This window comes from Gymnoscopelus braueri (assembly GCF_963280865.1).
Source record: "Gymnoscopelus braueri genome assembly, chromosome: 3".
NCBI classification, from domain to species: Eukaryota; Metazoa; Chordata; class Actinopteri; order Myctophiformes; family Myctophidae; genus Gymnoscopelus; species Gymnoscopelus braueri.
In genome coordinates, this window is record NC_137612.1 from 34,739,536 (window position 1) to 34,766,951 (window position 27,416).

The following is a 27,416-nucleotide window of genomic DNA, read 5'->3' on the forward strand; positions in this document are numbered from 1 at the left end:
CGTGAAATGAGAGCCTGTCTGTCCACATTTGACTTCCATGTAAATGCCATTGAAGGCACAAGCTGAAAGGCTGTGGCGGCTCTGGTAATCACCATAACCAGGGTTGCTTATCATTATGACTTAAGCTGCAACCCCAAATAAGCTACAAACCCTTACCAGAGCCGTAACCACTTGAACCCTAGCGTCCCTATTCTGGGCATGTCATAAATAGGCGATTATTTGGTGAAAATAACAGCTCTAGTTTGGCTATTTTTGGTGTATTGAGAATTGGTGTGCAGGGGTCAAAAAGAGGAGAACTGAACTCCTATGGGACGCCGGCGGTCACGGTATATATGTTACAGGGAAAATGGCATTCCAGGGAAATTGAAAGGGGTACGCTTGTTTTCATGCCCCTCATGCAATTCTGTAGAATCAACGCTAGAGGGCAATGCAAGCCAGACATGAGCCCCACACCACACACGCACGCATGCACAAACCAGCACGCACACACGCATGCGCACACGCGCGCGTGTACACACACATACATACACACACACACACACACACACACACACACACACACACACACACACACACACTCCAGGGGGCGGGCCTGGCGGGCTATGTTAGTGCAGTGAGTGGCACTTGGGGCAAACGCAGTCCCCACACAACATAATTTACGATTCTGTGCCTATCGGTACATAACTCGGACGGCGCTTAAGTCGACTAGCAGACCATCGGCCGGTCGTCGCGGGCACTCGCGCCTGGAGGCGCTCGGGCGCGACTCCTCGGCCTCAAGGTCTGCTAAGTCGGAGCGCCTTCCGTCATGGTCCAAAACTATACTTTATCAGCGAAAAAAAAGTAGTCCGCGGTTGTTTGAAAAAGTAATGTCCCAAGCTGGAGTCAAACCCCGGCTCCCAGTGGTAGTGGGTGGGGAGTCCAATGATTATCGAAGTGCGCCACTGAGGCTTGTACTAGTGGTGCAAAGTAACAAAGTAGATTTACTCAAGTACAATTTTGAGGTATTCGTACTTTACTTGAGTATTTCTCTCATATTATCCATTTTATTTTCAGCGTTCCCCTAGCGTAGCTTCCTGGTTAGTATGTTGTTGTTGTGGTCGTCGTCCTCGCATCAAAGCCCCGCCTCGCAGCACCGCCCCGTGCCTATAAAACAAGCGCTCCCCTGTCAATTTCCCTGGAATGCCATTTTCCCTGTGACATATACATAGGGTTAAAGTGGTTCATTGTACCACGTGCAGTTCAAATATAATTTGAACAGTGGTGGAAAAAGTACTCAAATGTTTTACTATATTTAAGTAATAGTATCAATGCTGCAACGTAGAAGTACTCCGTTACAAGTAAAAGTCCGGAATTCAAAATTGACTTGAGTAAAAGCACAACGGTATTGGTATCAAAATGTACTTAAAGTACCAAAAGTAAAAGTACTAAAATGTTTGAAAATAGCAGATCTACAAGCTTGTAGATCGGCTATTTTCAAATAGCCTAGCAGGTTTAAAATAGGGCTAAAGTGGTTCATGTATGTTTAAAATGTAATACTTTATATCTGCAAAGTAACTAGTAACTAAAGTTTTCAAATAATTGTAGTGGAGTAAAAGTACAATATTTGCCTCTGAGATGTAGTGGAGTAGAAGTAAAAGTATAGACAATTGGAAATACTCCAGTAAAGTAAAAGTACCTCAAAATTGGACTTAAGTACAGTACTTGAGTATTACTTTACACCACTGAATTTGAAATCATAAATAACTTCCCACAGTTTTGCTGCCGTGCAAGGGCAGACAAATCATAATTGACTTCTTGTAGACAGACGTCCACACGCACGCATGCACACAGACAGACTCACTTGACACGCCCCTCGTCCAAGCGCTTCACTCCTGAACTCTATGATCAGCCATTATGTTTCAAGGGACCTGATTGGCTGCTCGGTTGTCACAGTTGCCCCTCCTTTTATTGGTGTGTCCTTCTGTCCTGCCAAAAGCAATGATGTCACCCTTGTTGCCATGGTACACAGTGGGGCGAGCAGGAACATGCCAGAGCCAGTAGGGAGGGGCCACTTGTGCTGTTTGGGAGGTCACACAGGCACGCACACACACACACACACACACACACACACACACACACACACACACACACACACACACACACACACACACACACACACACACACACACACACACACACACACACACACACACACACACACACACACACACACACACACACACATACACACACACACACACACACACACACACACACACACACACACACACACACACACACACATACTTGCAGTGGGGAAGACTGGTAGAATCAGATTAGACATCCATTTGGTGTGTTTATGGGAGGAAAGTAGGGCAGGCGATCTGTATCTGGAATTCTAGATTGGTTTAGTAGTTGTGGGGTTTTCTTTGTTTTGCCTTTCAGGTTGTGGGTAAAGTTAGTGCAGTAAGTGAGAAAGAGTGAGTGGTGTGACTTAATGTATGTATGCCACATACATTACATAAACACATTTCAGTGGTTTTGATAAGACAAAAGTTTTCCCCCACCCAGGAGAAATTCTGTCATTACAGAATAGAATACTGACACAGAATAAAGATGAAAGGAAGGAGAGCTGATGCCTAAAAAAGTGAGCACGATAAAAGAAGAAAAACCTGCTCGGTTAGTATGACTGTAGTAAATGTTAAAGTAGTAGCTTACTCTTTAACCACTTAAGCCCTGTTTTATACTTCGACATATGATGGTGTCACGTGAAAATAGGCGATCTACAAGCTCATAATAATGCGTCGCTACACATTGTGAGTAAATTAAGCATATAGGACTTGGCTATTTTTGAGAATTTCCGCCTATAATGGCATGCCCAAAATAGGAACACCAGGGTTAGTGTGGTTAATGCCTCTTTTTGTTTTGACAGTGCTGCAGTGCTATGGACTCAGGGAAATCACAGGCCTACAAATGGCTACCAGTGCAGTAATTATTACATACTGGAGTGCACCTGTTCAATAGGAATGGAGATACAAAATAGTTCAAGTTGAAGTAACCCAATGACCATATTCTTCACATGTTGCTCTTATGTTATACTGGGGGAAGGGGCCCAGTACAGTAGTAGTTATGGTTTTATCTTATCATTTGGAATCCTAGCCTTCTTGGTGAAAATATTCTGCTTGAGAAGGATCGGGCAGACACACACACGCACACACACACACACACACACACACACACACACACACACACACACACACACACATGCACACACACACACACACACACACACACACACACACACACACACACACACACACACACACACACACACACACACACACACACACACACCACACACACACACACACACACATACAGGGTTAAGCAGTGGAAAGTCCCCGTGCTGACGCACAGCCAGTAGTAGTTTTCCTGTTTCTTTCTCTCTCTTTTTTTTACTCCCACTCACCACTGACTGCTCTGTCTGTAGGCCCTCTGTACACAGGAGAGAGAGAATGAGAGTGTAAGAGAGTACACGCACGCACGCACAAACAAACAAACACACATACACACACACATACGCGTGTGCAAGAAAGACCCATCCACAGCTATTTCTTCCAAAACATTTCTGACCAGATCCCCCTCACACTCGTGCCAGGGATTGATGCCTCTCTCAGCAAACTGTTGGAAGTCAACAAAATGCTGCTGGATAGTTGAGCTGAAACGCTGCCTGTACAGTAGAGCATGCAGCCTTAAAGCACATTTTGTGGCTTACTTGTTTAAAGTGACCATAAAACGGTTGCCATCTGTCTAAATGTACGATTCACTCATTACCTTTATGGGTGGGCTCCCTGGGGTAGTTGCTGGCACGTGACGCAACAGTTGCTTCCTCTGAAAACAAAGGCAAGGAATGTCAGATAGCAGATAATGTTTTGAAAATGGAGTAGTGTTTTGGAACTTAATAATTAGTTGACCCGCTGAACTATGTGGCAGTTTGTCTGTCTGTGTGTGCATGTGTCTGCAATGACTCAGTACGAATGTGTCATTATCAAATCACAACACAAGCTCATGGAACTTCGAGGGTTGTACCGAAATAGTGTTAATCGGGCAAACATTATTATTTGCCGATAAAATTGCCGTGTTGTCTGCCTTGTGATTCCGCAAATAAGATGACATTCACCAGTGGCCGGTGTTTAGCTGTTATAAACTTCTAACTGAAGTTTGTTAGTTTGCATAAAAGCTGAGAATATTTCAGTTTCATGTTGATTTACCTGAACAGTTGTGACAGCATCAGGATGTTTGCATGAAGATGGAGGTGGATAAATAGAACATTGTGCACCATATACACACACAGTAACCTAACCTAACCTAACCGGTAATCTTTCAAATCCACAGCAGAAGCGAAATGCCAGGGAAGATCCTTAGGTTTGTTGTAGCAGCATATCAATGTGGGTATCATTTAGTAACTGATTATTATTCTCTCTCCTCCATCTTCACCGACTCCAGGCGAGGCAGCCCTTAGAGGGGACCCCAGACTCCAGTCCCTGTCCCTCTCCTCCTCTTCCTCCTCCTCTTCGTCTTCGTCCTCCTCTTCCTCGTCCTCGTCCTCCATCTCCAACCACAGGACGGGCCCGCCCCCCATCAGCCCCAGCAAGAGGAAGCTCAGTGGTGACCAGGGCGACAGTGACATGGACGACAACGAGCACGTGGCCAAGATGAGCCGGCTGTTTGCTGCACAACTGTAAGTAAACACGCACGCACGCACGCACGCACGCACGCACGCACGCACGCACGCACGCACGCACGCACGCACACACACACACACACACACACACACACACACACACACACACACACACACACACACACACACACACACACACACACAATATTTATGCACACTGGTATCCACACTTTCATGTAGGAATGTACGCAGATAGTAGCATACACACACACACTCCCTTGTATAAACACATAAACACGGACACATGGTTGGATTTTCAGATAAAGCCATGTTTGCCACGTGTGGGTGTGCGTTGCAGTGAGCACAATAGCTGTGCGAGTCCTGCTTGGCCTAAGTTGTGCGACGAACAGGCTTCAACTGGTTTTTGCAGTGCGAGCTCGCCACCGTGGCCCTGCATAGAACGCAGTGTGCCAGGGCTCTGTTTAGCTGGCTCCACATTGCTCTCCTTATAGCTGCTGATCAGTGGAAGCCTGGGAACTGGAATGCACAGCAGCAGCGGAAGGCTGGCAGGCTGGCAGGCTTTTCTCACACAGCTCCAGCGCTTCCAACGTTCCGACATTCCAACTTCCACAGATTCCAGAGATTCTGGAGCGCTGATTGGCGGTGAGGGGCTGCTGGGGCCAGGACAGTAGAGTCAGTTCTTTCTCTCTCTCCCTCTCTAGTCATGGCTATTTATTGTATAGCGAGTCAGTGTGGTGTTAGGCAGAGCTGTGCAGAATATTCATAGTGTTGTCTTTGACGTTACTGTACAGAACAAGGCCACAACTACAGGTAATTTGTGTTGGCTGTTGATTAGTCACCTGTTGTTCCATTGCAATCACCTGTTCCTCTTTTGGCCACCAAGATTGATGGAATACTATAGATAGATCACAGGGAACCGTGGCACCTTCGATTAAGTGGAAGGAGCATAGTTACTAATGAGTAAAATGACTACAGTCAATTACTTACCTTAATAGAACTACTTAGTTAAAACAATTTAATCACTTTTTATTACAAACCTGTTTCTAACTCTCTCTCAAAAAGGGAAAATATGTCCCTCTTGTATTGGTCAAATACTGCAGAGCTTTGCTTTCCTTCACAGTGTACCCAAATGACTTAGATTTCGCTAGATTTGAAGTAAAGTCAGACTAATATAATAGCTATAATGAATGGCATATTAGACATTAGAATTTGAATGGTAATTTGGTTGTTGAAAAAGGTTCTAGTACAGTAACCTTTTACTGCCCAACACGAGTACTCACACATGCATGCATACATACTTTAAGTGCATGTACATGCATTGGACACTCACACATACAAAGGTCATTTGATACCACCAATTTCATGCATGGCCTGATCTTTAACTTCCTCATCTTTCTCAGTTTTCCTTCCCGTTGACTGTTGTAGAATGATAGTCCATGCCAACATGATACTAACATTTGCACTGATTCCAGTCCAAACGGTAGTATTGCAATGATAATGTCAAATTATATGACGACCCTAAATTTACTCTGTTTGGGTCGCAGGCTGAAATGAGTGAAGAACAGCAGTATAATCACGTTGTTCCAGTGGCACGTGGGAAGGGGTTTCTCGCCTTTCATCATGTGAGCAGCTGGTGCTCATAACAAAGGATTAGCTTGTCATGAGCCTCGTCAAAACTCGAGACGTTTTGCAAAGTCATCTTGTTTGGTGTTCTGCGTACGTGTGGGAGCCATGGTGGGAATCGACATTATACCTATTGTCTGCAGTGAAACCATCTTCCCGCTTGCGGTGTCACTCTGAGGTCTCGAGTATTTTCAGGCTCCGTGAGACACAAAGTGTCATGTGCCATGTGGTCAACTTCTGCTTATATTGATATGCAAATGCCCCTACGCCATGCCTCACAAGCCACTCTGTGTTTTCTAACTGTCCGTGGGTGGGTACAATGCGACTTATTGTCATATCGCTTTTCCCTCGTTGCAAGTACTATCTGCGTTTTTGTGGTTGCCATTTTGTGTCCTTCCTTGTCACTGTTGAGTTCGGTGGTTTGGGCATGCAAAATAGTCCATGTTAACCACTTATATCCTATATACTTAGTTGACCGGAGTCTCCCAGGGGTCCATAGTAGGCCTCATCCTCCCACACGAACGCACACAACATTGTGAGTTTGCAGATCTTTCATTTTCGTTGAATGTTGGCACGCTATGGTTCATGTGGTTAAAACAGAAGAATAACCAGTGTGAAGTAAGCGGTGCCTTTAATGACATTATTTCATCATTCATTCGAAATGGTTGACTGCTGCGTGTGCCGCAGTGTGTCCGTGCGTGTCTTTTTAAGGGCCGGGTGTGTGATGCCACTGCTGTGCCCTCCTGTTTGTGTGGTAATCAGTTGCAGGTGTTCAGGCTCATGGATACATGCATACATACATACATACATGCATGCATAAATACACACTGAGTCACTGTAGAAGCGGCTGGCCCTGCTTAAAAAACACGATACAAGTTTGATGTGCAAGGCTTGACAGAAATGACACTTTACTAAGACTGTTTCCCAGCAATAGCTGTAATCACTTTTAATCATCATCTCAATCCTGACTTATTTATAGTCATTTGCCTGCAAGTGGTATGGAGTAATATCTCCCATTAGCAAGTTATAGGGTAGTTGACTTGTTGTAACGTGTAGTCAAAGCCCTTTTGTGCATTATTCACAGCTTTTACAATTTCAGAAGGTTCTTAAAACGTACTTTTCTATCCCAAGGACACAATCCTAAGGGCCAACTTGATTGCATTTCATTTGACTGATTTAATTTGTGGTTCTATGGGACCGATCGTTATCTAGACGACTTTAAGTGCTGGGTGACTCGCTGAAACCTTTGGTGGAAGCCGACTCCTCCTGAACTTTTCTACCTCGTTTGAACTCTCATTTGTGCCCGTTTAACCACATACCCTAGCGTCCCTATTCTGGGCATGTCATGATGATAATAGGCCAACATTAGGCGAAAAGTTCGCTCAAGCTCACAACGTGTTGCAACTCGATGCTTTGTGAGCATGTAGATCGAAGAGTTTTGGTGTAGGGGACAAAAAAAAGAGGAGACAAAGTACTGTATAGACCCCATGGGGGACTCCAGTCAATGAAGTATATAGGGTTTAAGTGCAACAATGAACAATGATTGGTCTAAATTAGATAATGGCGGCTTGTCATGCAGAGAAAGGTGAGGCTGAACACGGTGGAGAATAAAAAACCTCAACTCCTTTATTTAAAAGGCCCTCACTTTCTGCTTTATTTCACATCTGTTTTGTTTATAGGAACAATGATTAGTCTTAATTTGAAAATGATGGGTTTTTATAAAAAGGAGAAAAAAAACGAGATAGATAGAAAACAGTTCACTGCACGCCGTTCAGTGTGAATGTGTGGCTGCACTCACTCAAATACACACTCACTCACACAAAAACGTAATGTATACACACACACACGCACCTACTTCACTAACTTGTGTGCACTACACACGCAACAGCAGGCGAGCACGAACACAGTGGAAGAGTTTAGATGTTATCTTATCAGAGACCATGTTAGCCTCTTGTATTTGTCGGCCGTTTCTGTCCATGGTTCTAGTCTCCGTTGATTGTTTTCGTCATTGTTGCCTGTTTCTTCAGGTACGGCTGCTTTTGTACGTTCTCCATATTGTTTTCTTAAATTCTTTTCGATGGACAATACGTGTGGACTGTCTGTTTTAGTGTGTATTACTATTTTCTGTATTTTTTGTTTCGTTTATTTTTTTTGTTTGTTTGTTTGTTTGACTTTTTCTCAGCGGATGTAATGTAGGGTCAGGAAACATTTCAGCAATTGAGTTGAGTTTTTTGTCTTTGCTCAGAGCTTGCCATGCATCTAGACAGATTGACACCTGACACCGTTAGATGAGCGGGTGGGGCTGTTCTTCTCAGGTTTCCTTCGTGGTCCAATCACAACGTGCCCAGGCCTGGGGTCTGGGCCAGTGGGGGGAGAAGAAGAGAAAGGAAACACTCACAACCGACTGTTGTTTTTTGTGTGTGTGTGTGTGTGTGTGTGTGTGTGTGTGTGTGTCTGTGAGACATTTACATGTCTGAGTGGTGCACAGACATGCTGTGTGTGTCGTGTTTAACCACTTAAACCCTCTAGACTTAGTAAACTGGACCTGAGTTGTACTTGGACCACTTTTTTCTCTATAAGGTCTTTTAGATTCGTTATTTTGGAAAGAAAATTAAACAATCAGCCTATAATAACATGGACTCATCCCTTCCACCATGGCACAGCAGCACCCACCAAATGGAATAGGTTAAAAGTGGTTAAACTGTCGGTTTTGCCCAAAAAGTTTTCCCCAGTTTTGTGAATTCATGTTTGTGTTGTCAGGTTAGTCATATATGTATATATGCACGTTAGTCAAATATGTATATAATATATGCACAATCACACTTCACACGAGTCAGCTGCAGTCAGACAAAAGCATATCCCTTTATGATAATAACTAACAGATCCGTTACTGAATACAGTGTGTCTCAGTGTCAGGAGATAGGGCTATCCTGTGTGTGTGTGCGCGTGTGTGTGTGTGTGTGTGTGTGTGTGTGTGTGTGTGTGTGTGTGTGTGTGTGCGTGTGCGTGTGTGTGTATGTGCTGAGTGGGTTACTTGTCAGGCGGGGGCTATTTTCTCATTTTCGCTAAGAAGGAGGAGCCGGGAACAAAGAGGCCTTATCCTGTCCACTAGAGCCTGTGGGCTGGAAGCTTGCTGCTGCCTGCCTGTTTGCCTGCCTGCCTGCCTGCCTGCCGCTCCAGAGCTGTGCATCTGCCAAAATAAAAGCTCTGCTGCACAGCTGTATCTTTGCTCTTCAAAATAAGATCTGCAAGCTAGGGTTTTGTAAAGGGAGTAAAGGAAACACAGCTCCGGCAAGGGAATGTGGCAAGAATTTTGGGACTTAGTAACTTCCTAAGGCCTCAGCACTGCCCCTGTCAGCACTTATTTTGAATGATATTATAAAAAATTGGGTTTAGTTTGTCAGTAATGTTTGGACATGTAACACAGCATGCCCACCACAGTCAGGTACACAGGTTGTTGACGAGGCTTACTGGCATTTTCATATATTCATTTTTCTTCATCCACGCGTTGTAGCTTTGTATCTTTAAACTTTGCTCCTCCAACGGGTGCCGGTATAGTATTCAGCCATTTGTATACCACCATATGAATGCCGTTATGCAGATGGATAAGAGCGTCTGCTAAATGCCTACATTGTAAATTAAAGTCTGAACGACATTAACGTTTATTTTAGGCAAATATCCCTGAATCTTAAAAACAAATTCAGAACTGTTCACATATTTTTTTTATTTTCAAAAGTTGTAAAATTAGCCAATCTACAGACGAAGCGTATTTGTTGTACAACAAAGTATATAGGGCTTAAGTAGTTAATCAGATAAATGTGATTAATTCAAATGAAATCTGAATATCCCCAATTAAGTAGCACAGTCCCTGTAAAAGCTCCAGCTGCATTCTGCTGGGAACTCCAGCAGTATGTTGTTCTCATGGCTGGCTCTCCCATAAGCCAAATAGAGACGGCGCTGGAGAACCCAAACCACTGGCGGTGTGGCCAAGGTTGATGAAATCATTGTTAGACTGTTGCTTTACGCGGGACGTTTTGTGTTGTGAGTGTGAAACAGAGAAAGCAAGCGTCTCTTTTAAGGGTGTGTTAGGAGTTTGCCAATGCTTTGATGTGTGTGTGTGTGTGTGTGTGTGTGTGTGTGTGTGTGTGTGTGTGTGTGTGTGTGTGTGTGTGTGTGTGTGAGAGACAGACAGAGAGTGAGTGAGTGAGTGAGTGAGTGTCTTTCCACATGTTTTCCTATGGTTGTCCCCATATCCGATCTAACTTGGCTCCAGTAACAAAGGCTTCGCTTCCTCCGCTGTGTTTCTCAGCAGTTTGATATCAAAACTGGGTCAGTTTACTGGCACAACAAGATTTTGTCAATATTTCCATATGCAACGCCAAAAGACACAAAAAGGTTCAATGTTTTTGGTGGATAAAAAAAAACAATTTCCATACAAATGTAGCAATAGCATAAATTAAGTATATTGCCTATAGATAAATGAGTCTTTGAAAACCTCTAAATCAGCACATTTTCTTTGACTCTTGACATGGACTTGACCATTTAGCATCCCAGTTTTTTCTTCTTCTTTTCTGAAATATAACGAAAACAGCTGATCTACAAGCTCACGAAATGTCTCAATGCAGCGTATTTTGAGCTTGTAGATTGGCTATTTTCTGATATTGTGCCTATGGCGAGGTATATATAGGGACCTAAGTGGTTACGGTCCAGTAAAATGGCTTTGGTACAGGTGTGTTACCTCTGCGTCTTCGCTGTCTATTTTAAAGGCTGCAAATATTATTGCTGACTTCCGTTTCGTGCCGCTGCTAAAGCCTGGCCTGAGCAGAGTAAACTGTGTGGAGATGTTTGTATACTTTATATACATAGCCTGTTTGAGCCCTGTGGTGCAGGGGCTGTGTGTGTGTGTGTGTGTGTGTGTGTGTGTATGTGTGTGTGTGTGTGTGTGTGTGTGTGTGTGTGTGTGTGTGTGTGTGTGTGTGCGTGCGTGTGTGTACATACGTACATGCGTGCGTGTGTGGTTTTCGGAAGGCCTCGCAGAGCTCGGCCCTGTTTGTAACCTGTGGTTCAGCCTTCCTGCTCCTCTGCCTTTCTTTTTCTTTTTTCCTTCTCTTCCTCTCCTCCTGCTCCTCCTCTCCACCCCCTGATTCTTACCAGATGTTTCCTGTGTGTGTGTGTGTGTGTGTGTGTGTGTGTGTGTGTGTGTGTGTGTGTGTGTGTGTGTGTGTGTGTGTGTGTGTGTGTGTGTGTGTGTGTGTGTGTGTGTGTGTGTGTGTGTGTGTGTGTGTGTGTGTGTCTCTCTCCCTCTCTCTCTCTCTGTGCCTCTGCCGTTCCCTCTCTCTTTTAAAGAAGGCAGGATGAACCCCCACCCAGTTCAGAGATTGGAGCTTTTCTTTCACTGAAAGGTTTTGGAACACAATTGTGAGAAAAAGCCCAGGACTTTTATGGCCTCTATGTCTCAGCAGCCTTAAAATAAATATAGCTAAGGCACCAAATTGGCAGTCTCTTATATAGCTACAATAACCCTCGCACACGTTTGAAACCCAAACCTCCGCTTGATTTAAATATGTATTTGCTCTGTTTTTATTTACTCTTTCGCACCACAGGCAATCAACCAGAATACTCCTTTGTCTTGTAATATGTAGAATTGTGTGATTTTCCTGCGTTTTCTGCGTATTATTGCCTGTGTGTGTGTGTGGGTAGACCGGTGGGTGGGCGTGGGAGTTGCTGTGTTCAGTGTGTTTGCCCCCGATCACGATCCTGACTTCTCACTTGAGGTCGACTTGAAGACAAAGCGTCATGAGAGAGCCTATGGTTAATGACAGATTAGAGTGCCGTAATAATTGTACGAGATATATGACTGGATCATTTATGTGTGTGTTGCGGGTTTTGGAGCCTCCGTCTCTAAAATTAAGGGATCATTCAGTGGGCCCTGCCACAAGGGGCTACCACTAATGCCAGGCTACACATAAGCCGACAGCTAGTAAAAGGGAATAAATCTGCTCTGTGTTCCCGGTGCTCGAGCTGTCACTCTGAAACGCCAAGCCAAACATTGTCAATAGGAGATCACACGCTTGTGTCGAGCGACGGCGCTTGTTGCTTCCTCACGCAGTAAAAACCCGGAGTGTTCATTTTAACTCTGAAAGTGGAAACATGGACTGGAACATTTACACATGCGTACGTATACCACCATGGGGCGTGTCTGTCTGTCTGTCTGTCTGTCTGTCTCTCCCTCTCCTTCTCATGCCCTCAGGCCAGGGGTTTCAGCTTCTTTCAGAGGAGTGTTGCCACCATGCCAGGACCTGTACGCACTGTTGCCTTAAGGGAGCGAAGAGCGAGCCAGGGAACATTATTGTGAAATAGGATACAACCTGCCAAACCAACCCTCATCTTTTCCTCACATCTCCTATCCTCTACATCCCCCCACCCCCACCCCTCCACCACCACCACCACCACCACCACCACCACCTCCCCTTTTATTTAGTTTGCCTCCCCAAGCGCAGGTGGCTTGCCAAGATTCAGAGGCCCACTTTCTCCCCCCTTTCAACTGGTCCTTTCTCTCTCTCCCTCTCCCTCTCCCTCTCCCTCTCTCTCTCTCTCTCTCTCTCTCTCTCTCTCTCACTACCCCAGTCCAAACTTTCGCCCTCAGCAACTCCAGTCCCAAACCAATTCTCTGAGCCCTCACCCTATGTACTATCTCCAGTTCTCTCCTCCGAAGCCCCCAGTCTCCTCTGTGAATCCTGTCCTTTACTGATTAAAGGACGGTGGGTGGGTTTTTAACTCATTTCTGGGAAGAATTGTGGTTCAAAGCAGGATGGGATTCGACCTAGTACACTCATACACTCATAGACTTCATTGCTTCCAGGCTTCCTGGCCCTCTTGTGTGAGGATGTGGGCATGCACTTCATGCACTCTCGTCCCCTCCATCATGGCACAGCAGCACCCACCGAATGGAAGGAGAGAGCGAAAGAGAGAGAGAGAGAGAGAAGTGTTTTTTTATCTGGCTGTTTTGCGTCATAGCTAACCAAGGGAGATAAGGCAGTAACTGGGAGGTACTTGGGTTCACAAGGGGACCACCAGACACGCTGTAGCAGATTCTTCAGAGAAATAAGAAGCTTGTGTTGCTCTATGTTGTGCTTACAATGTGGTACCAGTTATAATAAGGATAACTTGAAAAAGAGAACGCGAGCACTCGTCAGTTGAATAGTTCACAGTTCGCGTTTATCGGGTGCACGGCTCTGGCAGAAATTATATCTTTACAAGCTTTTTTTTTTACTTTTTAGGATCTCTTATTTATTGAAAAGCCCCAGCAGCAGATCAAACACGACGGACGTTTGGGCCTACGGCCTTCCTCGGTGTGGACCGAGTGAGTGCTGGTGATCTTTTGAAAGATACCAGTTATAATAGAAACTATTGCTATACCCTTTGCTACGGTTTACATTTTGAAGCTATACTACTGTACTACTACTATAAACACAATATTTGAGTGAAACTTTTAAATTGTTGTGTGCGTGCGTGTGTGTGTGTGTGCGCCTGTGTCGCTCTCTGGTGAGCGCTACGGTGAGCCGTTGGACAGGCTCCATGTTAGCTTGACTTACCGTTCCTGTCTCTGCCAAGTCTCTCCCTAAACCCTCAGGAAGTCTGCTGCTGCTGCTAAGAGAGAGAGAGAGAGAGAGAACGATAGAGAGGGAGACAGAGAAAGATTATAGAGACAGAAAGCGAGAGAGAGAGAGAGAGAGGGAGAGGGAAAGAGAGCTTAATGAAAACGTTGGGAACAGAGGAAGGAAATTCCCGACCTCACTCTTTCTTGTAGTAGAGGTCTGGACCATTCAGTCCCCACTGTTCTTTTCTTTCCCGACCCCCCTGCTTCCCTCTGTAGCTCTGCTTCTATTTCTCTGTCTGTATTCTGTGGAGTGCATAGATTTCCGGTGACCGGTGCTGTGGGCTCCAGATGCCTAACCCCACCGGTCAGGTTGCTACGACTGCCGGCGTGCACATCCAAACATCCAAACAAACCTTTTAAAAGGAACACTGCAGCATTTTTTCAGTGTTTTTTTTTCTTCTTTTTCCCCTTTTCTTGATTGTTGTTTTAGTTTTAGCAACCGTTCCTGTGTGCAAATGGACGGCACACACAATAGACCTTTTCACACTCCACAACATAAACATTCTAAATGGATCCAAGTTTATTTCCTGTTGCGGGTGTTTGTGAATATCAGTAGCTGACAGGAAACAAACTTGGACCCAAATGGTTCCCTAGCAACACAATTCCAACCGACAAGGTCTGTGCGTGTGTGTGCATTTGCGCGTGTGCACGTGAGCCCATCATGAAAGAGAGCGTAAGAGGGGAGTACAGTAAATCTCACTCCCTGTAACTGGGCCTCAAATTGTGGGAGAGCATTGTAGCAGCATGAAGGGTGGAAAACACAGTCAAACACACACAGAGACACACACACACACACACACACACACACACACACACACACACACACACACACACACACACACACACACACACACACACACACACACACACACACACACACACACACACACACACACACACACACTGAAACACTTTGGCAGACCACATTTGAAGCACAGAACAACATGATTGCTGTTTGTCGAGCGATACGCCGCTACACGAAACGTCAGGCCTCATCAAACGACTAAGTATCTACAAAATTAATGGTCACCAGAGATTGGAGGTCAGAGGCTGAGCACGAGGCCACATATCACATTGTGTTAAATGGTTTGGTCCATAATCTTTTTCATCATCCTTATCGGTTGTTTGTCCAAGATTAAAAAACATGAGGTCATGATTGAGGAGTAAAACTAAGGATTTCCTGGCAATGAGAGAAGTCCGTCTTTTTCTGTATGGAAGGAGAATGGGCAGTCAGTGCACCTCGTAAACCGAAAGAAAGTGATTTCTGCATATTTCCAATCCAACAACATGGTATTTCTGAACACTTTGCACCTGTCTACAGCTGCTATTGACAATGAATACCACCAACTTAGCAATACAGTTTATCACTGCTCCCCTTAAAAAAAAATTCTAATCTGAACAAAAACATTCTTTACCTGGAATGTTGAAATGCAATATGTATATTGCCTTTGCAATATGTATATTGTGCATGTTGATATTGCGATGACGATGATTTTTTTTTACATATTGTGCTGCCCTACCTCATAGTATGATAGTTTCTGCTTTTGCATTTTATTTTTTACAGTGGTGGGCCCAGGCCGACTGGAAAGATAGAGGTTGATTTGATACACTGTGAGGAAACCACTTCAGAGCTGTTGAGCTCCATGGTGGCTGTCTGCCTCTCTCTGGCTGGAGAGAGTCTCTCTTTCCATGTTGGATAAGGGTGTTCCCTCCTTGATTCCATGGCACAGTGTGTTGTCTGTGAGTGTTTTAACCACTTAAACCCCATATACAGTACTTTGCTGACCAAGGTCCCCCAGTTCGCCTATTATGACATGCCAGCAGGGAATAGGGACGCCATGGTTCAAGTGGTTACTCAAGCCCTCCACTCCAGTAGGCCATAAAGAGGGTGGGGTTAGTATTAAAAGCTACGCTGTTCCTGACTGTTTGTACTGTGACAGTGATTCACCAACCTTTTTCATTTAAAGGACCCCCAGTTTTATATGCTTTAGGCCACGGACCCCCATTTGTTCTGGGACCCCAATCTACAAATCTACAAAATAGAGTCACAGACCCTTAAAGGTCCATTTGCTTCTTAACTATAAATCATTTAGCTAACCCACTCGAGGATGATATAGTGCATCGTAGAGAGAGCGCTAAATCTCACTGTCTCTCTCTCTCTCTCTCTCTCTCTTTCCCCTAGGAAGCCCAACGGAGATTATCGTAGCTCCATCACAGCCAAGGACCGCCGGAGCCCCATCGAGCGCGTGGTGGCGCCCGGCGGCCCCCTGGGCGTCCACGGCAACCACCTGTACAGCCACCACCACCACCACCACCACCACCTGGCTGCCCTGGCCAGCATGGACCAGCCGCTGGCGCTCACCAAGAACAGCGTGGTGGATGGCGTGCGCGGCAGCAGCAGTAGCACGGCGTCCCTGGTCTCAGTGCCGCATGCCGTCAGCCCCGTGGAACGCCAGCAGGTATGTACATTGTGTATATTTATTAGGGCTGTATTTTCTTGCCGATTATTCTATTGATTGATTACTTAGAATTATCGATTTATATATCAGAGAATCGATTAAGCACTTGAGCGTTATTTCATACTTTGTTGCACAACTGTCGTGCAAAAATAGTGAAAATACACGGCCGATCTACAAGCACAGAGAAACCTTGACCTTAAAACTAGCTGTTATATAGTACTTACCTATCAAGAAATCAATCACTAGGATTGCAGCCAATCACCGGCCCCTTTCAAATGTTTTATGGCATTCCACACCCCTCTACCTCACGCCCCCCCTGCCCATCCCCCAGTGTTCTAATAAAAAGATATTTTAGCCATTTCTCTAGATAGTTAATTGAATTAGTTTCATTTACTCAAGCATAATAGATATTTTTGTTCCTCTTATGGCTCTGTGTTGCGGTTCCGCGCTCACAGACGACCAGAGGTAATAATTTGTGTCTATGCGTGCGTTGCTTTCAGAATCGTCCATCAGTGATCACTTGCGTCCCGGCCAATAACCGCAACTGTAACCTGTCCCACTGTCCGGTGTCTCACAACGGCTGCTCAAGCCTCGCCAATAACTTCAGGAGAGCCAGCAACAACAGTAAGTTCAAAATGGTCAGCTATTTTCGAAAGTATTAAAATAGGTACTAAGTGATTAATGTGCGCACACACACACACACACACACACACACACACACACACACACACACACACACACAGTCACACACACACACACACACACACACACACACACACACACACACACACACACACACACACACACACACACACACACACACACACACACACACACACACAAAACCGAGCAAGAGAGACAGGCAGGAAGCAAACATGTGCACACTCAACAACACCTGGGTTGCATGTTTAGCGAGAAGCACATTATTTATGTTATGTAGTTAGTTTCAACTGATGTGTTTCCAAGAGTGCTTAAACATTCCACATTGCACACTGTTACACAGTGTTACACTCATGGATTTGGTAAAGGATATTAGAAAATACAGTGATAGAATATTTGGTTTATTTCAGTAACAACATTTCTAAGTTGTATTTTTCTCTCCCAATTGTCAAATCAGATCAGAGCGTTGGTTATCTTGAAGAAATCAGAATTGAGTTTGCAAAATGAGCAGGATATGAATTACCGGTAGTAAATATGCCGCCCAGTTGATTTTGATTTAGTAGATCATTCGCTAAATCATTAAATAATTCTAGTAAAATAAAAAGAAAGGAAAATAAAGCATCTTTACTTAAGGTTCTATCTATTCCATTGAACGTTTTGTATCAAATATATATGTTTTTCCTTCAAGTATGAATAAATGACAGGTCTTTGTTGATTTGAGTGATTGATTGATTGATTCATTGATTGATTGATTGATTCATTGATTGATTCATTGATTGATTGCCAGCATAGCAGAATTATTAGCAGTAGAATGCTGTGGTTTCATCTGAAACGTAGATGGTCTCTCTCCAATGTGAGCTGACCACTAGACTGTGTGGGAAACACTCTCAGGAACATGCATCTGCTCCAGAGAAAACACACCACTCTCTTCAGACTGGAAACAGACTTATGTAACAGATGTTAATGAGAGCAGGGTTAGAAATCCCCCTATTTCCCCTTGTTTTCAGTTGTCTTTGTTTCATCCTTCATCCATAGTCATGATGGTAGTTCCAATAGCACAGATGTGATTTAATGCTGATTTAATGCTCGCCCCAAAATACTATGCTTAGTATTAGTTGCGCGCAGGTGTTGTGCACTGAAAAGGCCGAATTTGCAAGCTCACAACACGTCGCAACACGATGTGTTGTAAAGGCTTGCAGATCGGCTGTGCTTGCAGATTCGGTGCACGACACCCACACGCAACTACGTATAAATCAGGCTTAACTGTCACATTTTCTTCGGTTTGATAGCTTTACCAGACTGTTTTATGATTCTCATGACCTCATTGTGATTAAGCATGGAACTTCAAACGGCATAGAAAAAGATTAGTGTCAGAGCGAGTTTCATGCTTTCTATCTCGTTTTTTTTCTCAGAATCCTACATGCTTACTTTTAAAATTGATGGAAAGTGCCTACTGATCAGCAACTATGTATAACAATATAACAATCAGACACAAGGAGTGGTTTATAATTATGTAACATAACCCTCTCCTCTCCACCCGACCAGCCAACAACACGGCCTGTGATCCAGTGATCGAGGAGCACTTCCGTCGCAGTCTGGGGAAGAACTACAAGGAGCCCGAGCCCGTGGCCACCAACTCGGTATCCATCACGGGCTCCGTGGACGACCACTTCGCCAAGGCCCTGGGAGAGACCTGGCTCCAGATCAAGAACAACAAGGGGAGCCCCTCATCGTCCGGCAGCAGCCCAAACTCCTCCCCCAACAGTCACATGGTCAACCACAACCACTCCCCTTCCGTCGTCTCCTGAAGGGGGAGGGATTTAGAGGGATTAACCCCGCCCACTTCACCCGCTCACCCCCCCCCCCCCCCCCGCCCCTTGTCCCTGTGGTGTGCACCCTTCTGACCTTCCCCATCAACTCCAGCTCTAAACCCCCGCCCCCGGCCTTTGTTGTTCGCTCTATTTGGGAGCACCCTCGAGGAGCGTCTGCTCGCCGGCTGGTCTCCCAAACCACATGAAAAAACTCAGAGGCACTACTCCCTCCCCACCCTCCCCCTGTGCACTCGCAGAGGATCAATGAAAGCAATAATAACAGGACGCGTTTCCCTACCGCTCGATAAAGCGGGAACGCTTTTTGCTGTTTGCGTAGCTGACACTAACGTGCTAGCTAAGGTCCAGTTATAACGTGGTGAAGGTTTTAAGGTTTTAAAGGGGGTCGACGTTGGGACTTGTCTGGCGCATCACTTGGCTCCATGCTCTTCAAACAATCAACCCTGCATGCCAAGCTTGGAGCTGAACTAGTGTCCATAACCATGTACATAAAAACAGAGCGACGAGAGGAGTTGTTTTTAAACTTTCGTTTTGTTGTTTTAACTTTACATCTTCTTTCTTTCTTTTCCTTTTTTTTTAAAGTAGTTTTGTGTACTGCTTTTGCATTATGAGACGCCCGATATTTGAAAGGAAAGCAACGTGAAAAACACATTATTATTATTATTGTTATTATTATTATTATTATTACGGAGATGGAGAACGTCGTTACAAACCACCTGACTGCGCTACCAAAGAAACCTCGGATGCAGATCTTATCTCGCCCCCTCTTGGAAAGGAAAAAGATAAAAGAACAAAAGCCATTTTATGATCACTCCTCTATTTTTATCTTGTTTAATTCTCTCTCTCTCTCAGCCACTGCTGCCGTTCTCTCACACTCTCCCCTGTGTAACTGTGTGTCCTGGTTGGTGCTGCTCCGTATGTGTCTACGTAAAGCGAAGGGAAAAGTCTGATTTTGCACTACTGTTGTAGAGGGTTAAACTCTGTTGAACTATGTAATCTGGCCTTGCACACACTGGAGCTGACACAGCTGATTTGATAGAAATTAAGTTCTAGTTCCATTGCAGTTTCGTTTTTTGCTTTAGGCCCAACAGAAATAACATTAGCCATGACTGGCTAGAACAATTGGCATGTCTGGTCAGTGAACATATTGGAAATACATTATTAACATGAGAAAAATGGGCACATAACATGCTGATTATTAACATACAAATACACCCAGTTCAATAAATGAGCTTATTCCGGTGCTCATTAATATCAGCATTGATTATTTGTTGTACAGTGTTATTGTTTTAGGACGTGGTTACATGGTGCATTTAACCACTTTAACACTGTATGCTTAGTTGACCCGGGTCCCCCAGGGGTCTAAACAAGACCGCCTCCTTTTTTTCTTTGGCTATTTTCGCCAAATGTTCGCCCCAGAATAGGGACGCTAGGGTTCATGTGGTTGACAGTGGGTCAGATGATTACGGTGTCGAGGGACATGGCAAACACGATGGAAAGATTATGAAATCCAAAGTATAAAACAAAACAAAATGCAAAAATCAACAACGGCCAGCTGTACAAGCTCCAGTGTGTCAGGGGGCTTTGCTGAATAACGTGCTTTGATGTGTTTCAAGGGCTTAACTGCTGACAGTGATGATAGGATGGGTGATGTTGCATGTCACCTTGTGGTTTGAAAAGTCTAGTCTCTCAACCAGGGGAGAGAGAAGATTACTCAGATCTCTTTCTTCAAACACTCCTTTGTGTGTGTGTTTCACTCTTTGAACACGGTTGTTGTAATTATATTTGGTTCAAATGCCCCCCCCCCCCTTGCTCTGTCTCCTACCCCCGTTTCCTCCCTCCTTCTCCTACACACTGTGGTTTGATAGATTTTTTTAGAAGGTTTGATGGGTAAACTAGTGCTTTAACAGATGCATGTTTTTTTTTCCTTTGTTTTTTTAATAGCTGGTATCTATTTGTGTTTTTATTTTTAGGCATTTCAATCTTACTACTACTAGCCTTTGATTCAGATGTTAGTTCTTTCTGTTGTTGTCAGTAACAGTCGTAGACACTATACACTCACTGCTGGGTCAGTTGTACTCCATATTATTATTGTTATTATTATTATTATTATTTTGTATTTTTTGGTTTTTCAGTAATCTCAATATGGTAACAGACAGCTATAGTGGGACAGCCTCCGGACAGGCTCTGTTAAATGTTGACAGCTGTGTTTTCCAAAACCACCGCGGCACACAAGAGTTTGGTGCCGTCGGCTACCAATGGAACAATTATCAATTTGGTGTTATGGTGGCTTTGGGAAATGTGTCCGATTTGGGTTTCTTAAGATGTTGATCCATCAGTGGTACAGGATGCTACAACCTTCTGCATGACTGAGCTGTGACACCAGACAGGCACTCAGGGACCGGTTTCCCAAAGAGGATCTTAGCTAAATATGGAATTGAAGGATTGTAGGAACGAGTCCTTTAGGATGTTTGGTTAGCTTTGTGCTACCACATCCTTCAGCCCTCGGTCAAATTGTAGCTAACAATGATTGTGCACTAGCTCAGTGAGGCAAGTACCTGCTGTGGGCTAGCAGGCTAACATTTCCGTGTCTGTTGTAATCTGCAAAAAGCTGCCCACATTCCATTGTAAAGTCACAATGCTAAGATGCCTTTTTGGGAAGCTGGGTCTCGTCTCTTACAGTAGGTGTAAGATCAGGTATGTGAATGTGCACATTTTAGAACACCAGGTGGTTTCCCCAAAACAATCGCCAAGAATTATCAATTGTTTCCACTAAAATGCAGTAGACGACACCTTAGCATAAAAGATTTGTCAAAAAAGGGAGACCGTTGACATATTTTTAAGATTTCTATTTTTCAAGCAACTCTTTTTCAGTGTGACATCGCATACCTGACTCCACTGTAGGGCCTTCAGCAATTGACTTGCTTTGTTCTTGCCTTGGTGTCCAGATCTATTTTGTATTTCAATGTTTTCTTCTCTGAACAACATTGTGTTGTTGATGCGGTTAAGCTAGGCTGCTGCAGCAGAGGAAATGAATTTAATTATACTTTACACAGGAGCCTGTATCAAGGTGGCATACATTCCTCCTATAGGGAACGTTGTACAGGCTTCATACACACACTATATCACAATATCCACAAACCCAGCTACTAACTAGTCAAAGGCAACCTAGAGTTCCATCATGGTTTTTGCTTGTTCCACCAGCTAAATTGAGTTGCCTAGAATTACAAAGTGTGTCATTTTACTTTGTTTGTTTGTTTATGAATCAATACGATTGGCCATCGAGCAATGTTTTTTAATCATCATTGCATTATAATGCAACAATCAAGTATTTGGCTTCAAACATTTTGGGAAACTCATAATGTAGACATTGTGAACGGCTGGGGACAAATCCAATGCTCTGAAAAAGTCATGTTTTTTTTTTTTTTCATTGCTTTTTTCCCTTCTCTATAACCATTGGTAGAATGGTTAATTGGACATGACTGCCACAACTTTCACATTAGCTATTCATTCTGATTAATAACATATTTCCGGGCTCTGTAGGGATTAATGTGACCTCAGTTATATGCAATTGCTTATACTTTAAGGAATAAGCATAAGTATGGAATATGCAAGTATCTACTGCTTCGATGGCATGCCAGAACACGTCCCAAGCTCTGTCAAGGAGCTGTGTTCTGTCATGGGTATTAGAATGCCCATACATTCCATCTTCCATCAACTGATACGTTTTTTGGACATGGTGGAACCAGAGCCAACCAAAAACTATTCTGGCATTGTGAATTCCAAGCACTCAGATTTATAACCCACCTGCCAGTCGATTGAGGTATTGTAACAGCACCTGCCAGTATCTGAGTTAAGCCCGATTTATACTTTGTTGTACGATGAATGTGGCACATTTACACGCTCAAGATGTGAGCTTATACATCTGCCATTTCGAGCTGTGACGCCGTCATATGACAGAGCATAAATGAAGCATTAGATAACCTTTTGAGAGATGCATCTTGTTTAAATAAGTACTTCAACAGTTTGTGCTATCTCCACTTTTAAGTGAGGAGAGGGGGGAGTTCACATGTACCCCCCGTTTCTAAACCTCCCTGATTGAGATTAGATGTAATTAGTAACACATGAGGAAATTATAAGAGGGAAAAGGGCTTCGTGTCCTGAGGTTTTATTATTCATTTTTATTATCATTTCACTACCACCCTGTAGGTAGAAGGCTCTCTCTGCTTCGGCACACACTTCCCTACACACTGTAGGAAAATCACTTAATAAAAAAAAAAATACTTTTTTTTATAATAGGTATAATAAGACCATCATTACGCTGTGCGTAACGAATGTACAGAGAAAAAAAATCGTAGGTATTTTTTGAGGAACAATTAATTTGTTAATGATATGTAGCTATTTAATTGTTTTTTTTCCTGTCCTTATATTGTAATCATGCATTTTCTTTTTTTTGTGAAAAAAGTTGATCTTTTTTGTTAATAGAGTTTGTCTTGATAGAAAAAAAAAGGTTAAAGTGCAGGAACACAGGAAATGTATGAAACTGCGTTAAGCGCCACTGGTGTGTCTGTGACAACAGCTACTTTGGCGGTCTCCGTTTATCTTTTCAAACATCAAAATGAATAAATACTCTTGTCGAACCATCTGACAGCTGAGACTAATGAACAAAAAAGGTTCATCCTTGTAATAGATTAAAAATAGAGTGATTTTTTTTCATCTATTCCATTTGAAACATCGATGAAATTTGATTGGATAACATCCCCAAACCATAAACTAGTAAATTACTAGTCATGGGTTGGCAGGCCGGTTAAATATCCACACCAGCATGTAATATTAACGTTAGAGTAAGCACGAGTAAGAAGCTCAGAAGACTTCAGGAGCTACAGTATATCAATCATCACAACTAATATTGTAATATTATTTTCAATCCATTTCAAATACATTGCTCGTGATTGACTAAACATGCCTGGGTCAATAAAATCTATCAAACTGCCCAGATAAGCTTTTAAGTCCCACTCATTAGCCACATCTTGGGCGCGTTCGAAAATTACGCACCGGAGCACACTCGCCTATTAGTTTGTATTGGCCAGTGCGCTCAGTGCTGTATTTTCGAACGCACCCTATATGTAAAAACGAGTTCAATTGAAGTTAATTTGATAACAAGCTCATCCGGCTTTGTGCAAGTTTCTCAACTGCATCTAAACATAAGGTTCATGTGTGTCTCAGTGTGAATCATTGGGACTTATGGGATTATCTATTGGCTGAGATGCATTTGAGCATGCATTTGTTGCTCATTGCTGAGGTAAATTTTGAATACCATTGACATACTATGTAGTATGTACTGTATCTAGGGTCACAAAATGGCCCCTGAAAGTAACAAATTAAAATGGAAACATTGATGCTAACAACGGTGGAGGATGAATATCTTTTTTTCTCTTGTTCATTTTTGACATGGAAGTAGCATGGACATGGTGGTAGAAACCTGTAAAAACTGTATCAAGAAACAGTCAATCTGTGGCTCTGTGTCTCCTACTAAAAAGGTTTTGGCAGGCCACCTTTTTTGTACGTAAAGTAGCCTTGATGAACAATAAAGTGCTCTTAAGCCACAGTCTAATAGTGTGGGTCATTTTTTTCTGTGAAAATGTGCAGTATGTGTATACTATATTAACCACTTGAACCCTAGTATCCATATTCTAGGGGGAACATTAGACATAGCAGATCTACAAGTTCACAACACAGTGTGTTGCGAGTCTTACGACATGTGAGCTTGTAGATCCGCTATTTTTGTAAAAAAACATTTAGTGTAGACAGAAATAAGCGGTCCAAGTACAGAGAGTTGAGGTACTAAGTCTAGAGGGTTTAAAGTTGTAGAAAGATTGAAAATATATAGGCAACTATTCTAGTTTATGTAGTGTCTTCTTTAAATATTGGTGCCACCAATACATACATTATATTAAACTATTCTTGTTTATATAGTAACTAGAGTGACAACTTTCTTCTTTAAATATTAGCTGCATCAATTATCATATCTATAAAACTCCATGAAAATATGGAAAAGAAAGGACATTGATAAAAGAAACATTTTATTCCAGATGGTGATTAAATATCCCTTTGTTACTTTAGAATATACATATTGTCCATACATGTTAACAGTTTTTTATTTTTACAAACACAAGGGAAATTCCACATAAACAACCGGCATGCACACACATACAGAACAGAGGGTTATAATATATATATTTAATTACCCAGTACGCAATGTACAGTAGTAGCTCCAAAACATTAGGTACAGTACAGTGGTAGCTCCAGGGCAGTCTGGCATTGTGGCATTGTGTTTAAGTGTTTATTGCGCAGAAAGCCATTTTCATATGAAACAGCACTGCAATTTGATGGTGCATTTGGTATGGTACCATGACTTGGGAGCATGTCTGGGGCTTCCAAAAGGCACTGGGTTGTAAAAACACAGGGCACAGTCTTGGAGTGGAGGCAAGAAGTGCCATTAACATTCATTTACCTGATGCTCCTGTATTTGGAGTGAGTGAGCAGTAAAGCTACAATCCAGGACTTATTTTTTATTTTTTTTAACACATCTGTTTGGCAGAGTATGTTTAATTAGAATTGTTTCAATTTAAATAGCACCTCTGCAATGGTTGGAGGTGGTCTAATTTCTCTTCCACCGAGACATTTTGATCCTGGTCTATCCTGGACATCCACTGTACTGGTTAACAATTCCTTTAGTTATTTGAAGCACACCGCTTCAAATAAGACGGCACACCGATTGGACACTAGATGCGACGCCATGTTTATTGTAGTTCGGACATCGTCCGAGAGAGAGGGTCAACAGACATAAAGGGACAAAACACATTCATGTACTGGCTGACTCAGGGAATTGATCCTGTGACCATTCAGTAACAGGACGGTTTCTCTATCCTTGGCCAACCCGATGTCAACTTTTAGAGAGAAAATGCACCAGTCATAAAGACAGGTCTAAAACTCCAAACCTGCAGTGAGTGAGTGTATGCGTGAGTGAATGAGTGAGTGAGTCTCAAGTGATTATGGTTGATTACCAATTTCACATCAACATTAGTCCCTAAATATTATAGTCCCCCATATTATGTACTGTATGTTGTCCCCTCACTTAGCATTCAATTAAGCCACATATAAGTGAAATGTGAATCTCTCTTACTTGGAATTTCTACCAACCATATCAGTGAACAAACAGTGACTTATAAAATAGCTGACCAACAAGCTCACAATGCTTCGCAATGTGACGTTTTGTGAGCTTCTACATTGGCTATTTTAGTTGCACGACATGATGCACAAGTAAGCATGAATCAGATGTTATAGTTGTTTTGCAGTTGTTGTGCTTGGTGTGGATTACTTTTACACTATAATAACTATAAAGATAATTATGTGAGCATCCACTCTGATGTTGTCTTACAGTTGTGGGTGTGGACTTTGGCATCCACTTTAACAATGTATTTATAGTTAAGAGTTATTGTGCTTGGTATGGATGGCCCATTACTCACTGACGATGTTTTGGGGGGTTTTACACTATCGTGAAAGTCTACATCTTTGGAACTGAACTTAGCTAAGGATGTAGACGTGATGAGACCATAATGCATACAGTTTGTTATTTATCCTCCTTATCAGGTTTTTTTTAAAGACATTTCTGTGGGAGACTGTGAAGCTTACTCTTTTACACACACTTACACTTACTCTTTCATTTAATCTCTTCCTTTTATCAGTATTCATGTGCTTTGTTCTCCGTCAAGCTCTAACTGATAAACCCATTTGTTAATACAGCTTGATAATAATTAACTTGGACCTGACTGCACTCGCTTAAAAAGAGTCACTTCCCACACGTGCTTTTAGTTTTACACTTAACACTTCCCATCTCCTGTGTATGAAAAAGAAAGAAAGAAAGAAAAGAAAAAATAATAACACCCTCATACTAGAGTGTATAAAGGAGACTTGGGTCCTGGTCCAGTCTGTCACATCAGTTCCTCTGGTCCTTCCTCATCCTCCTACTCAGATACTCTCATCATCACTCATGTCCCAGATCTGCAGAGTCAAACAAAAAAGATTCATATTTCATATCCGATCAAATGATTCGATGAAAAACTAATGTGTCATTTGGTATAAAGACGTCTTTGACATGGCTACACAAAAACACCATAAATAAATAACTCACAGATACATACATTATGTAGGTACAGGTAATATCAGACATTACCCAAGATTGATACTGTATATTGTAATTATGTATACAATAAAACAGTAAATCGGGGCTTCCCAAACCTTTTCAGCTCGATACCCAAAAGAGAAATTCGGTGTCCCAAACTATTATCATAGTTATAAATGTATAATTCAAGCCTTATTTTTTTGTTTGTATTTTTTACTTAAAGTTGTACAATGCAGAATCACAAATAACGATTTTTAGCAACCTCTGCTGGTCACTACCGTCACTGCATACAATTTCCCTAGTCCTCGATTACCCA

General features: G+C 43.0%; 2 protein-coding genes across 5 annotated transcripts in view; one reads left to right on the forward strand and one right to left on the reverse strand.

Moving 5' to 3' along the window:
- vgll4b (vestigial-like family member 4b) overlaps positions 1-24,523 on the forward strand; it is a 53,859-nt gene extending 29,336 nt beyond the window's left edge. For both annotated transcript variants that reach the window (XM_080421427.1, XM_080421426.1), the window contains 4 exons: positions 4,486-4,720; positions 16,150-16,426; positions 16,927-17,050; positions 18,632-24,523. In XM_080421427.1, coding sequence (XP_080277553.1) covers positions 4,486-4,720; positions 16,150-16,426; positions 16,927-17,050; positions 18,632-18,894 — 899 coding nt within the window. In that variant the 3' untranslated portion in view covers positions 18,895-24,523. The remainder of the gene's footprint in view (positions 1-4,485; positions 4,721-16,149; positions 16,427-16,926; positions 17,051-18,631) is intronic.
- A 981-nt stretch (positions 24,524-25,504) lies between these two features.
- The window catches only part of atg7 (ATG7 autophagy related 7 homolog), a 100,034-nt gene continuing 98,122 nt past the window's right edge, over positions 25,505-27,416 (reverse strand). For all 3 annotated transcript variants that reach the window (XM_080421379.1, XM_080421377.1, XM_080421378.1), the window contains one exon: positions 25,505-26,979. In XM_080421379.1, the coding sequence (XP_080277505.1) occupies positions 26,947-26,979 (33 nt within the window). In that variant the 3' untranslated portion in view covers positions 25,505-26,946. The remainder of the gene's footprint in view (positions 26,980-27,416) is intronic.